A 14,763-nucleotide genomic window follows, 5' to 3' on the forward strand; every position below is an offset into this window, starting at 1 on the left:
TTTTCATAAAAGTGAGCTGGCAACTATAGGGACCTAAAATAGTGCTGAAACAAAATCAGCCTAGCTACTCTAGAATAAGGTATTATTATTATTATATAACTTTCCCACCAAATTTCAAAGAACAGTCTGTGTCTGGAGCTAGAGGTATTTCTTCTTTTTCTGTTTAGCCTCCAGAACCACCATTAGGTATTACCTCAGAGGATGATATGTATGAATGTAAATGAAGTTTAGTGTTGTAAAGTCTCAGGTCGACCGTTCCGAGTCCACCACTGGTTAACTCATCATTGCAAATCAGCTGATTTCAACGAGAGTTCTAAGATTCAAACCCTAGTAAAGGTATCTTTTATTCGGATTTGAATGTTAGATCATGGATACCAGACCAGTGTTCTTCGGTGGTTGGATTTCAATTAACCACACTTCTCTGGAGTGGTCGATCTGAGACTCTACAAGACTACACTTTTTTCACATTCATACATATCATCCTCTGAAGTAATACCTTACAGTGGTTTTGGAGGCTAAAACCAAAAAAAAACAAAAGAAAGGTAACTGTTTCTAAGACGTGTGGTTAATTAAAACCCAGCCACCAAAGAACACCAGTATCCACCATCTAGTACTCAAAATCTGTATAAAAATAAAACTGCCTTTACTAAGATTTGAACCTTAGAACTCGTCTTCGAAATCAGCTGATTTATGATGATGAGTTCACCACCAACCCAATAGGTTGGATTGGAGCTAGAGAACTGGGCTAAGAAACGATCAATAGCAACAATATTAATAAAAATTTAAAGTAAAAAATATTGTACTTTATAAATATATCTAAAACTGTATTAGAGTCGTATCCTTTTGCTTTTGGTTTATTTTTAAGCCGCTTATAATAAGTCATAAAATATTTCATCATGAGTAGACTTATTACACGTAATTTCATCTATGCAGTTAAGCCGTTAAAAATTATTCATATTTAATAATATTGTATAATATACATGCATTTTTTTTTCTATATTCATTAATAAGTCATCATTCTTTACCAATTCCAGAAGAAAGGTTACATTTTGCATATCCCAGCATCTTGTTTCCAAGAGGAGCAGTATGTTAATGCACGAGTGAAATTGAAATCCTGTCTTGCAACATAAATTTTTTTGCATACTACAAGGAAAAAAAGTCACAAAACAATAAAACATCTGCACAACAGATATAATTTATATACTGTTTATGAAGGTAAACCTAATCAAATTTATTTAGAAGTGTTAACATTTTTCAGAACAAAATTTAAATACACTTTAACCAATTTCAAAAAGTTTTCTTATTGACAATTAGATATCTGCAATCCATCCCCTCTTTACAATCAACAGATGTGTTGAATGTTTGTAACTGATTTGAAGGAGATTGGCACAAAAAAGTTCCTGTGTAATTGAATGTATGATAATATTAAAACTATGGTTAATATTCAAAATAATTTGAAAATAAACAATAATAACAAACAGATATTTTGATGATATATGTTACATATCTCCTCTATGAATCATGAGACCTTACTGGTGGTGAGGAGACTTGAGTGCTCAGTGATACATAGTAGCTGGGCCAAACGTCCAACCCTATCAGAGAGGTATCTGTTGAGAGCCAGACTAAGGAATGATTCCTGAAATTGGAAAGCAGCTCTTTCAGTAGTTGTTAAGGGCGAAGGTCAAGAGCACTTAAATGGCCATATCAACATCACTCAATATTTTGAGTACTGCGCAGCTGAAAGCAATGGAAAACTACAGCTGCTTTTTTTCCAAGAAAATGTAACTCTCTGGATTTTCATGTAATAAAGATAGAGGTGCCTTCCTTGGTAAAGTATTCTGGAGATAAACTAGTTCCCTGTTCAATCTCCAGGTGAGGACTGCTAAGAAAGGGATCACCAGAAAATTAAAAAGTAACATTCTATGAGTCAGAGCATGCAATGTTAGAAGTCTAACAAAAGGTTGGTAGGTAAGAAAATTGAATTGAACCCACCGGATTGGTCTAGTGGTAAATGCGTCTTCCCAAATCAGCTGATTTGGAAGTCCGAGAGTTTCAGCGTTCAAGTCCTAGTAAAGTCAGTTATTTTTTACACGGATTTGAATACTAGATCGTGGATACCGGTGTTCTTTGGTGGTTGGGTTTTAATTAACCACACATCTCAGGAATGGTCGAACTGAGGCTGTACAAGACTACACTTCATTTACACTCATACATATCATCCTCTGAAGTATTATCTGAAAGGTAGTTACCGGAGGTTAACAGGAAAAAAAGAAAGAAAGGTAAGAAAATTGAAAGAGGGAAATGGATAAGTTAAATCTAAATGTAGTAGGAATTAGTAAGATTTGATGGGAAGAGTAAAATGACTTTTGGTCAGGTGATTTTAGAATAATTAACTCACTTCACATAAAGTCCAGGAAGGAGTAGCTTTCATAATAAATGGAAGAAAGTAGAGTATTTCAAAATGTACAGTGATAGAATCATTATAATAAGGATAAAATCAAAACCTAACCCAACAACGATTGTTAACATCTATATGCCTACAAGTGCCCATGATGATGATGATGATGATGAGGTAGTGAGTATATGAAGAAATTGATGAAGCAATTAAACATGTAAAAGGGGATGAAAATTTAATAATTGTTGGAGATGGGAATGCAAGACTAGAAAAGGCAATATTGTGAGTGAATACAGGGTGGGCAAAAGGAATGTATTAATACTCGGGTTATTTAAATGGCTTATTTAATTTTTAAATACTCTTATAAAATTCACTTTTTTGTTGCTCCTGTTTAAATGTTGAAACTTTAATTTTTATTTAATGTAGGACTTTTAAATTTAAAGATCTTCAGCTTCGGTCAGATTCAGTCAGCTTTTTACACTTCAATTGGCTCCTTTTGGATGCACTCAGCTCCTGATGAATCAGCAGCTCTACCAACATTATATATGCAAGCTCTTCACTTCATTAGTGTCCAGTTCTACAATTTAGTCCATTTCACTGACAGAAATATTTAAAATTACAATGAAATGGTTATAATTAATGTTATATTTCAATCAAATATTTATAAAAAGAATAAAATAAAATATTTATAACAAGAAATCAAGACTTAAATTATTAAAAAAATCAGCGCCAATATTCAACAGATTGAAAGAGGGAACCCTTACTGAGTTTTTCATGAAGTACAATTTAATAATTGCCAACACCCAGTTTAAAAATCATAATAGAAGAACATACACATGGAAAAAGCCAGATGATACTGCAAGGTATCAGATAGATTATATCATGGTTAAACAAAGATTTAGAATTCAACTTAAAACATTTGAAAAAGCCAAATTTGAAGAAAATCAGTGTAGTCAATCCTTAAATATAAGGGCAAAAACAATGATATGCACATACAAGTTTTTTTGGTCTAGATGAGATAGCAGAACTTTATTTTAAAAAATTTTTTAAAGACTGACCATTTTTAACGATTCAAATGTTTTTATTTGTTTTTTCTAATCATGACCGAATTTTTTTTTAATGTTTATTCTAAATCTTTTGAAGAACTCTGTATGATCTATTTACATTACAAAATCAATGGATAAAAAAATTAAACTTTCAAAAAATTGTGAAATAATATTTTTACAATTTTAAAAATTATTTTATCATTGTTTTTAATAATATAATTTTATTTTACATTGCTATATATTTATAATTATTTTGATTTATAATTATAGATAAACACTCAAAAAAAAATCTAAATGAAGAAATATGTTTTTAAGAAAGTAAAGTGAGTAATCTCCCTTTTTTTTAATAAAAGAAAATTAATACAGAAAAATGGCATAAATTGATTAATATTGAGTAAGAGCTTAATCTTTTCGCACTTATACATATATTTTTTTCTACTTTTAATTTTCATGTAAAAATTTAAAAAAAAAAAAAAAAAACAGTTAAAAATTTAATGTCCAACTAACATTTAACTGTGCATCATTCATTATACTATAAAACTTCAACACTAAGAAAATGTCATTTATGGTTTAGTAGATTATTTGTATGGAATTAATGAGAAATTTTACCGTTAAAATTAATGAGAAATCATGAAATTATTCCATTAAATTAAGTATAATGCTGTAAAATACTTAAACAAAAACACATACATATGGAATAAATTGAGAAATCAACTCAGTTTTAAAAACTAACTAGCAGACCCGGAAATGCTTAGCTATTGCTGAAAAGTGGGAGAGAGTATAAATGAACACAATTTAAAATTTGATAAAAAAATTAAAAAACTGAACTTCACAAAATTTACCTTTAAATTATTCTCCTTCCCTTTTTCCTTTTTACTCTTTCCCATTTTCTCTATCCACCTTTTCCCCTTTTGCTCGCACGTAAATCGGTCCATTAGTTTTTTGGTCTTTAGTGGACACACATACAAAAATGCCTTTTATATACATATATATAGAATAAAAAAGTCCGTTTGTATATTTGTTTCGTAAATATCTCAACACCGGCCCCACCTAGCAGGTAAAGTTTTTGCAAAAATATCTCTTCACATAACTAATATTCATATTCTAAATATGAACCAAATCGATCCATAGATATAATTTTTCTAAATATCTCAATCCAGCGGGTTCATTTTTTGCAGAGATAATTATTTCCATGTAACATCTATTCTGAATATGAGGCAAATCGGACCATAAATACAATTTTTCGAAATATCTCTACGCTAGCGGGTCCAAACTGATTCAGAAACCTTCCCTGGTATGCATCCAACCATTCCCCAAAGTTTCATCGCTATCGGATGAACGGTTTAGGAGGGCATAAGAGACATACAGACAGACAAATATTCATTTTTATATATATATAGATAAAGAAACTGTAGTTTAACAGTATAACATAAAAAGCCATTATAATTATATTTAGTTAATATTTATAATGCAGTCTGGGGAACTATAGCAGTACCACAAATTGCTGCACATCAATACAGTAATTTTCTTGAATGATGAACGTTCACCATAATGTTGTTAATCAACGCACTTGGCATATCTAGTAAACTCCTCATGCGACCAAAACTACAGTATGCCGAGCATTACACTTAATCCAGTGGAGTAATTTTGATGATTTCTCATTACTTTTAAAGATAATAACCATATGTCCCTCTTTCTCTTAAGTTCATCTTAAAATCCCATACAAAGTTTTTCACAAATAACTTAAATAACCAATAAATGACATTTTCTTAGTGTTACAATTTTATAGCATAATGATTCACAGTTATGTCATGTTACACATAATACTCTCTATCCATTGAATGCTTCTTTAAATATTTTGAACACAAAACTGAATCTCATAACATTAATAGATATTTTTTTGTTGGGTAAGCGATTGTCCAATATGTTTTATGCAAACAATTACTGGTACTCAATGACTACAACAATCTCAATGTCAACTTGAAATTGACAACACATCTGGGTGGGTACTTGTATCGATACAGGATTGCCAATTTGCATGCTTTAAATTCTTTGTGAAAATCAATCTCATTACTTTTTGGAGCACCCTCACAATATGGTTGAGTTTACAAGCATTTCTACATTACAGATTAAAATATGTAGAATATTATTTAACTGTAAACTAAAATAGTATGACAAAATCTCTTTATTACCCTTACGATATAACAAGTATAATAACATTAACTGCCATATGCAAGGCAGGGTTTCAGAAATTAATTAAATTTAAATGAGGTGGGTGGAAATGATTTCTTCATCAGTATCATTTAAAAATTGTTGAAGAATGTAGTATTTATATGCCACTCACCATGAAGGCAGATAATAGTGATATTTTGTCATTTCATCTGTTAGGGTGTTTTTGACACTGTTACTTCCTAAAGCACTTTCTAGTTTTAATTAATTTTTGCAGATATGTTCATATTACAGTCATTTTATTGCAATACATTTGCATCCTGCTTTTTCAAATAGAAATTTATACCTTATTAGCAGACCGGCAATGCTTCGCTATTGCTAGATGTGAGTATATATATATATATATATATAGATTGAATGAACACAATTGAAAGTTTGATAAAACATTAAAAAATTGAACATTATGGAACTTCACAAAATTTCTGTACTTAATGTTTAACAATTAAAAATATAATTAACAAAATTTATATATATTTTTTTCATTAAAAGTCTTTGTTGCGACCAAGGGGACACCCATGGTTAATAGCGTTGCGGTAGATTTTAGAGCGAGGGTAGACTGTATGTTCATAGGTGATGAATGAAGACAACACCTTGTTGACAATTGAAGGATTTTTACGCCATCTTGGCGGTTTAAAATAATTTTGTAACATAACACTGATAACTTATAACTTACCGTTAAAGATAGCAAACATAAACTAAATAAAAATAATGTTCATCCAAACAAGAACTGAGAGAGTTCATCTGGACGTAACCACCTTGGGTCAGTTATGAGTGCAGACTGGTTATAAGATGCTACGTAAAGTGCTCGAGAGAGCAGCTTGTGATGTAGAGTGGCGTGATGGTCTGGCAACCATAGTTTGCTGTGGCACCCTAGCCGCGCTGCTAGGTTTCAGCACCCGACGACAAGAGGGGCTGAAACCGTAACAGTCTTCCTATGATACTCAGAATCTTAACAGAAAATAATGTATTGGACCTGACTGAAGTGTAGGTGTATTAATGCTTGTGCTGCCACTGATTAAAAAGGGATCTTTTGGCCATTTATCCCAATTATCAAATTAATTTCAATTAAATCATTCCTGCAAAAAGATATTTTTCATATAGATACATATTACTTTCCGGAAAATAACTATAATAGCTATATTAAAGGAGAAGGTCAAAACTTCAACTACTATTCAGTCAAAACTTCCCTACATCTATGCCTCGTGAAAATATGGAACGAAGAAAAACTTCCAGAACACTGGACCACAGCCCTCATTCATCCATTACATAAAAAAGGGGATAAAACTAATCCGGTAAACTACAGAGGCATATCTCTCCTGGATTGCACATACAAAATTCTGTCGAGAATCATATACAACCGATGCAAAGACTTGAACTAGAACTTGGGGAATACCAAGGGGGATTTAGGCCATGGAGAGGTTGCCCGGAGCAAATAATATCCCTAAAACTTATGATGGACTTATATAAAAGAAGGAAAGAACAACTAATAATCACCTTCGTCGACTTTAAAAGGGCCTATGATTGTATACACCGACCATCCATGCTGAATATTCTGAGAAACCTGGGCCTTCACCCTAAACTCGTAAACATGATAAAATTAACTTTAACCAATACCAAGTCCAGAGTGAAATTCAGAGGTGAACTCTCTCGACCCTTCTACATAAAAACTGGATTGAGGCAAGGAGACGGCCTCTCACCACTCCTTTTTAACTGCGCCCTCGAATTTGTCATGAGAAAATGGTATGAAATAAATCCCAAAAATATAAAAATGGGTACTAAGAAAACCTCCATTGCACTAAATTGCCTAGAATTTGCAGATGACCTCGCTCTTTTAGCAAATAATATTCAAGAAGCCAAAACACAAATCATGAGCCTTCAAAACCTAGCACAAAAGATACGGCTTCATATCTCTTTTGAAAAAACTGAACTAATGGCCATAGATCCTCTGGTAATAGAGTACATTACGGTAAACAATCATAAAATTAAAATAGTAAAACAATTTAAATATCTAGGGGAAATAATAACTTATAATTTAAATGAAAAAGTGACATGAAAAAACAGGACAAATAAAATGATTAAATCCCAAAAATTAAATTGGTCAACTTATAACAAAAAATGCCTTTCTGCTAAAACAAAACTTAAACATTATAAAATTGTAGTTCAACCAGAAGTCACCTACGGAAGCGAGAACCTTTTCAAAATCACTCAGAAAAACCGAATCGATAAAATTCTGAAAATAGAGAGGAGAATTGTCAGAACGTGTATCGATAAAAAACACCAAAAAGAAGGCCGATGGTGGATTGTGCCAAATGAGGTGGTGTATCGAGAAATAGAGCCTGTTACTGATACTATGCGGAAAAAAAGAATCTCTTTCTTTGGTCATCTCATAAGGACACCGGAAACAAGACTGTCAAGAAATATCGTTGAAAAGCTCTGGGTTCCAAAAGCTAGAAGTAGGATGGATCAAAGAAATTAGAGAAGATATGAAAGAATTGGGAATTTCCCTGACCGACCTACAGAATAAAACTGGAAAAATTACAAAGCTAAAAGACAAAAGCATTAGATTTAAACAAAAGACAGACAAACAACAAAATACAACGAAGAGGGTGTTTACGGATGAAGAAAATAAAAGCAAGATCTGAACGGATGAAGAAATACTGGGCAGCTCGAAAAAGTAAAATAACACGCTTTTCTCAGAAAAGATCCAACTAAAATTGACTTAAGTGGTCCCACGTGGGCCGTAAAAGCATAATAATAATAATAATAATAATAATAGTAATAAAAGTAGAAGGTATAGTGAGCATATGAAAAATCAAGTTTTAGGTTATTTTAGCTGTTTATGTTTTAGAGTTCAATTAGTTCATCTATACCAAAAAAAAAAAAACAAGTATGTGCGTGCACGTATATATGTATATGTAACGCACTACTTTTGACCTTATATCTTGTTACTGAACTGATTTTCTTCAAATATTTCTACTATGGAGTATTGATTAAATTAATTTTTTTCATAATATATTAAGGAGATGGGGATATTGTGAAAAAACCCACTTTGATTTTCTTCAGAGGCATTATGATTAAAAGCCATCTTCAAATGAATATGCTGCCACAAGATGGGTACCATGTTTGCTGATAATCTATGAAAAGTAGATATTTCTAAGCAAGGTTTGGTGGGGATATATCGATGTAAATGAGAGGAAATTTTGTATGGCTTCATAATAATTGATGAAACACGAAGACATATTATATTATAGACCTACTTGAAACAAACAAGAATCAAAATAATATTTCTGTACAGGTATATTAAAATCTCTTGCAAACAATAGTTTTGGCCATTTGTGTTATTTATTTTTAGACTATACAAATTAAAAAATCTTGAAACATATTTAATACTATTCAATTTTTTTAATATAAAAACTGAAATGATTTTGAAGAAATCCGTAGAGCTAATTTGATATTTTAATTACATTTTACAATTTTTTTTTTTTATGTAAATCAAAAATTTGCTGTAAAATATTTTAAAAGTTATGAATTTCTTATTCAATTATTTTAATCTACAAATTTTTACTGGCCAAGAATCTCGGCTAAGGACATTATAGATGTCTTCTCACATGTAAGAAAAGATTTTATAGAATCTTCCCAGGTCTTCACAATTATACAATTTTGGACAGTTACTAGTGTAATTAATTATATTAAAGTTTGTTTTGATCTCTAGCTTTTTCATTATCATCACAATTTTTCTTTATCATCTATCCTAGTTTTTAATTTAAAACATATATATACTTAACTTAAACGCCACCTTTCTATTTTTACTGTAATTGATGAAGGTAAAATTAAAAAAAACAAAACAATATTATATTTTGCATCAACAATATATTATTGTTTTACAATATATATATTTCTGAGCTTTCATTTATACAGATCTATTAAATTTATTATTTATATAAATTAATGATAATAATATCAATTATAATTGCAATTAAATAATTGGCTTCAGTACAGCAGATGGATTGGTTTCAAAACTGTAATTAACTTCCTCTATATGAATTACTTCGAACTTAGGTCGATAATATACCATTGCTAAAACAGAAATACTTAATACAAATATTTACAAAAAAAGGAATAATAATACATTTAAAAAACTACATAAAAATATATCATCTAGTGTCTATAGTAAACTTATACTTAAAATTTCAGCAAAAAATTCCAAAACCTGAATTTTTTGTAAAATTACAAAATATTCAAAATTATTTCCATGATTTCTGGAAAATGTATTTAACAACAAACAGAGGTAAGGTTTTTTCGACAAATATCTCTGAAAATGAAATAAGCTGTTTGAGAATATTATTTATGTATTCACTCCAACAATTATAATCTGATGTCCAATTACTCCTATTCTCTAGTCTCCCTTTTTTCCGTAATGAGAAATGAATATTGCAGCACTACTGCTGGAAATATGAAACAATTATGTATTGTTTCATATATAATGCTAAATAATAAAGCAAACGAGCCAAAAAAACATTTTTTTAACAATTATCTTTAAATAAATAAATATTTCATTCTGATTAAAGCTTATTAATACATATATATACATCACATGAGTAAAGGGTATATTACCTGTTACACGGAGAAAAAGAGGAAGCATATATTATTGTTAAAATCATCAACAGAACGATATCACAAAATACACAAATCATAAATAAAATAATAATTAAATAATAAAATAAATATATAATAAATAAATAAAACATATAATGAGTTAAAGTTCATGTTAATACCTAGAGATAATATAATAGTAAATATGAGGAAAGATAAAACATAAAAAGAATCTCTACTTTTATAAAACATAATTTATTTATTCTTGTACACTGATACTGCCTCTTTCAAAGTAGTCCCCAGAAATGTGACACATTTATGTTTCTTCCAATCCTGAAATCATTTGTGGAAAGCATTTTTTGGTATAGAATTAAGTTTACTCAGTAATGTTTTATTTAATCTACCGCCGTAAATCACTGTCCTTTTAATGATCTCCTAATCAGTAGAAGCAAGACAATGTCTCAGGATGCCAAATTTGGATAATACAGAGGCTATTGCATTAATATGGTGTTATTTTTGGCTAAATAATCATGAATTAATAGTAAAGTAATAGCTGCAGCGTTATATCGTTGTGCAAAATCCAATAATTGTTTTCCCAAATGTGTGGTCAGTTTTCTTTCGATTGCTTCACATAAACAACATAATGTGTAACTGCTAAGTAATACTGTTCGGTGACCGTACAACCTAGTGTTATGAATTCAAATTATGATGGAAAAAACAATAAGAAGAACTTTAACACATTCGATCGAACTCAGCTTGCTTCTTTTGTTTTGATTCATCAAGAAGCTACATTTAGATAACTGGACTTCTGTTTCGATATGATAACCATGCACCAAGTTTTGTCATCTATTACAACATTTGGAATTCTGAATCATCATCGGATGTCAGCTAACAATAGTTCTGTAATGTTTTGCGATGTTGCTTTTGTTGAAAATTCAACAGTTTTAGAACAAATTTTTCTGCTTTGTTTCATATCCAAACTGTTTCACATGACCTCTCCAGCTACTTTTCTAATATGATTCGACAATTATTGATCATATTGTCCTTTAGTTTGCCAATGCTTTCATCAAACACTAATTCTTCTTCTTCTTCCTGTTTAACCACCGGTAATTACCATTCAGATAATACTTCAGAGGATGATATGTATAAGTGTAAATGAAGTGTAGTCTTGTCCAGTCTCAGTTCGACCATTCCTGAGATGTGTGATTAATTGAAACCCAACCACCAAAGAACACTGGTATCCACGATCTAGTATTCAAATCTGTGTAAAAATAACCGACTTTACTAGGACTTGAACGCTGGAACTCTCAATTTCCAAATCAGCTGATTTGGGAAGACGCTTTCACCACTAGACCAACCCGGTGGGTATGCATCTAATGTTACTGTGTTAAGCATATCCAACCCTTCTATCGCTTTTACAGCCTTCTCAGAAATATTTGTACCACTCATAAATTCATGGTGTTGACGTAACATCCTTGCCAAAAGCCATCTCTTAATATCTTCTTCACTTCACTCACTTTATTCCACTTTTAAAGCAAAATTTAATCCAAATACTGTCATTTTCAAAAAAAAAAAAAAAATTACCTAATAAAATTAATCCTAATTATTCAGCTGCCAAATTTGAACATGTCTAATGTGGCTAAAAATATTTATATATAAATAATAGTCAGCGCTGTCATCGTGTGGGAAAAAGATAAACTCAATCGAAAAGATGGTGTTCAAAATTAAAAAGTTATGTTCACACACCTTATATGTGAAGATATAAAATAATAATAAAAAAAAACCTGCATTAGAAAATGAGAAATCTTAACATCATGTTTCAACAAAAACGCTTCTTTTTTCAGCTTTTTTATTATTATATTCTATTTAAAATTAAAAACTCATCGACATGTAAATACTGTCACTAATAAAAAAAAATTATTTCATTTTATTTTAAATAAAATTAATCCAGTAATATTTTTAATTAGTTGATAATATATTAAAATTATTAACAGAAGGTTCATAAAATTTTTTTTACATTGAAGTATTGTGTTGAGTTTCACGAAAGCAATTATGCTGACTGTTTTAATATAGATAAATATTGTTACTTTTTACAAATAAATTTACTTTTTCTTATTAAAGTTGGCCTTTTGTAAATATAGATGTATTTACATGAATTGTGTTGACTGATATTTAGTAAATTAATAACAATAAGCTGTTCCTATGAATTGCAACCTTTGTCAAAAAAAAAAATGGCCACTTATTCTTAAAAAATAACAATACACACTTCTATGAAACTAGATGGCGGAACAGTTTTCTTATAACTCAACATAATATGTCAGCTTTCAAGAAAGGGTTTTACTATGCTTCCATTTTTATTTTAAAATTTTGGAGCCATTTAAATAATCTTTCTACCATATTATTTAAAATAAAATTACAATATTTTCTTTTACAAAAACATTATTCTACTGATGAACTATTAAATAATACCTTATAAAGATTTTTTTTTTGAAATTGAATTCTCTGCATCCCATTCAGTATGTATAATATGAAAATGGGTTAAAATAATTTTTATTAACCTTTACCTTTGAATTGTAAATCATTTTATACTTATTTTTTATATTTAGAATCTTCATGGATCTGCATTAACATTATTTCAAGTATTTATTTACATTTTAAATAACCAATATGGATTTTAATTAATTTATTTTGTATCTTAGAGTTAATTGTGTATTCTGTAATGCTACTCTGCTGATCATTTTATCTCAGTTTTCCTTGATCCATCCGTTAGAAAATGTTTGGGCAATTTATTTTTTTCATCGAACAGCATACCTACTGATTCCTGATGTTACAAATCTTATCATTTTGTACCGGTCAGAATGAAACATTTAAAATACCTTTGGTGGACAAAAACTAACACTACTGCCTTGTAGTTTGAAGTTGGTTCTCCAAAGGCTAGGAGAAGAAGGTCCCAAAAGAAAATTCCTCGTCACCCAGGTTGGGGGTTGAAAATAATGTAAAAAAAAAGAATTTTGGAACATGGAATATTTAGGAGATTAGAACAAAACAGAGGGAGGTTTTCCAACAGTTGGATAGGTTTGGAATTGATATTGGAGCATTAACTGAAGTAAAGAAGGGTAAAGGAAATAAAGAATGAGGTAATTATTTGATGTTCTATAGTGGAGTCATCTTGATTCCCACCCGAGGGGTGAAGATCCCACCTCAAAGCGTGTCCGATCGCTACACCACCCCCTCTGTTCCTAGCCAGTAGTGGCTTTAACGGAGGGCATCTTCTCGGCCTCAAACTGATTGCGCACCACAGCTTTCAGTTCAGGCCCCGCAGAGATGCCACCGATGCAGATGCCCCGAGGGACATCTGCATCGGTAAAGTTCATCCCGAGATAGTTTTATGTGTTTATGCCTTCAGAAAGAAGACCAATGAACACCTGTAGCTATCACGTCGCCCTCAGGAACTAAGCTAGAAGCCTAACCGCGGAATGAAGACCCCGCGCCTACCACTAACTTTATTGAGCCAATTTATTGAATGTCTCAGATCCGAGCAAAACAACCACTTTAACAAAACTTTCCCACTAAAGTTTAACACAGCGAAATTTAGACCTTGTTCCCTTAAGAACCCCGCTATTACTCGAAATGAGTTTCCTAACTGATTCCTGATTCCGCTCTGGTCTGCCCGGGAGAGGAGAATTAACCTCTACTCCCACACAGCTCCATCGCGGAGTCCTGCATGACATTCACCATCTTTCGTAACCGCCGTCGAAACATCGCTGCATACCAACGAAGCGACACCTAGAACGACCGTCCATCACAACCTGCAGATGGCGAGTTGCAGCTAGTCGGCCCTTCAAAAACATCATAGTGGTTTTCTCCGCACTGAAAACCATCTTATGCTGAAGACTCCACAACCACAAAACCCTACATGCCTGTGCTGCTCTTAGCGCAATCTCAGCACGCGAACCACCCTCGACCAGCAGCAGCCCATCGTCGGCGTAAGCCACAACGCGACAGCCACCGGGCAAACGCAGCCGCATGAGAGAATCGAACTCGATGGTCCAGATGAGTGGACCTAAAACACTGCCCTGTGGACATCCTTTTGACAGGGTCTTTCCTACTTGCGAACTGCCGTCACGAAGGACAACAGTTCTTTCGCTGAAGTAACTCAAGAGAGTCCTAATTTCATCCCACGTGTAACCACGCTTCTGCAATTGGAACAAGGCAGAGGGCCACCACAAGTTATTAATTGCCCTGGATATGTCCAAGAAGACACCGAGTACATATTTGCACTCACTGCCTGAAGCCAGATCCAGGACCCTAAGAATCGCGTCCTCTGTACTCTTGCCAGGTCTAAAGCTATACTGGTCATCCATCAGCATATGATTCGAAGTCAGCCTACTATTAATGCGGAGGTAAAGTACCTTCTCGAAAACCTTTCCAACAACTGGCAAGAGCGTCAGAGGATGGTAAGAAGAACTGACAATGGGGTCCTTGTCGCCACATTTGAAT

The 14,763-nt window shown here is 32.0% G+C and overlaps 1 protein-coding gene across 1 annotated transcript in view; it reads right to left on the reverse strand.

Annotated features, from left to right (window-relative positions):
* Positions 1 to 9,520: 9,520 nt before the first annotated feature.
* The window catches only part of LOC142333628 (uncharacterized), a 34,418-nt gene continuing 29,175 nt past the window's right edge, over positions 9,521 to 14,763 (reverse strand). The window contains exon 5 of the mRNA XM_075380971.1: positions 9,521 to 9,747. Coding sequence (XP_075237086.1) covers positions 9,647 to 9,747 — 101 coding nt within the window. The 3' untranslated portion in view covers positions 9,521 to 9,646. The remainder of the gene's footprint in view (positions 9,748 to 14,763) is intronic.

This window comes from Lycorma delicatula, chromosome 13 (genome assembly GCF_047948215.1).
Source record: "Lycorma delicatula isolate Av1 chromosome 13, ASM4794821v1, whole genome shotgun sequence".
NCBI classification, from domain to species: domain Eukaryota; kingdom Metazoa; phylum Arthropoda; class Insecta; order Hemiptera; family Fulgoridae; genus Lycorma; species Lycorma delicatula.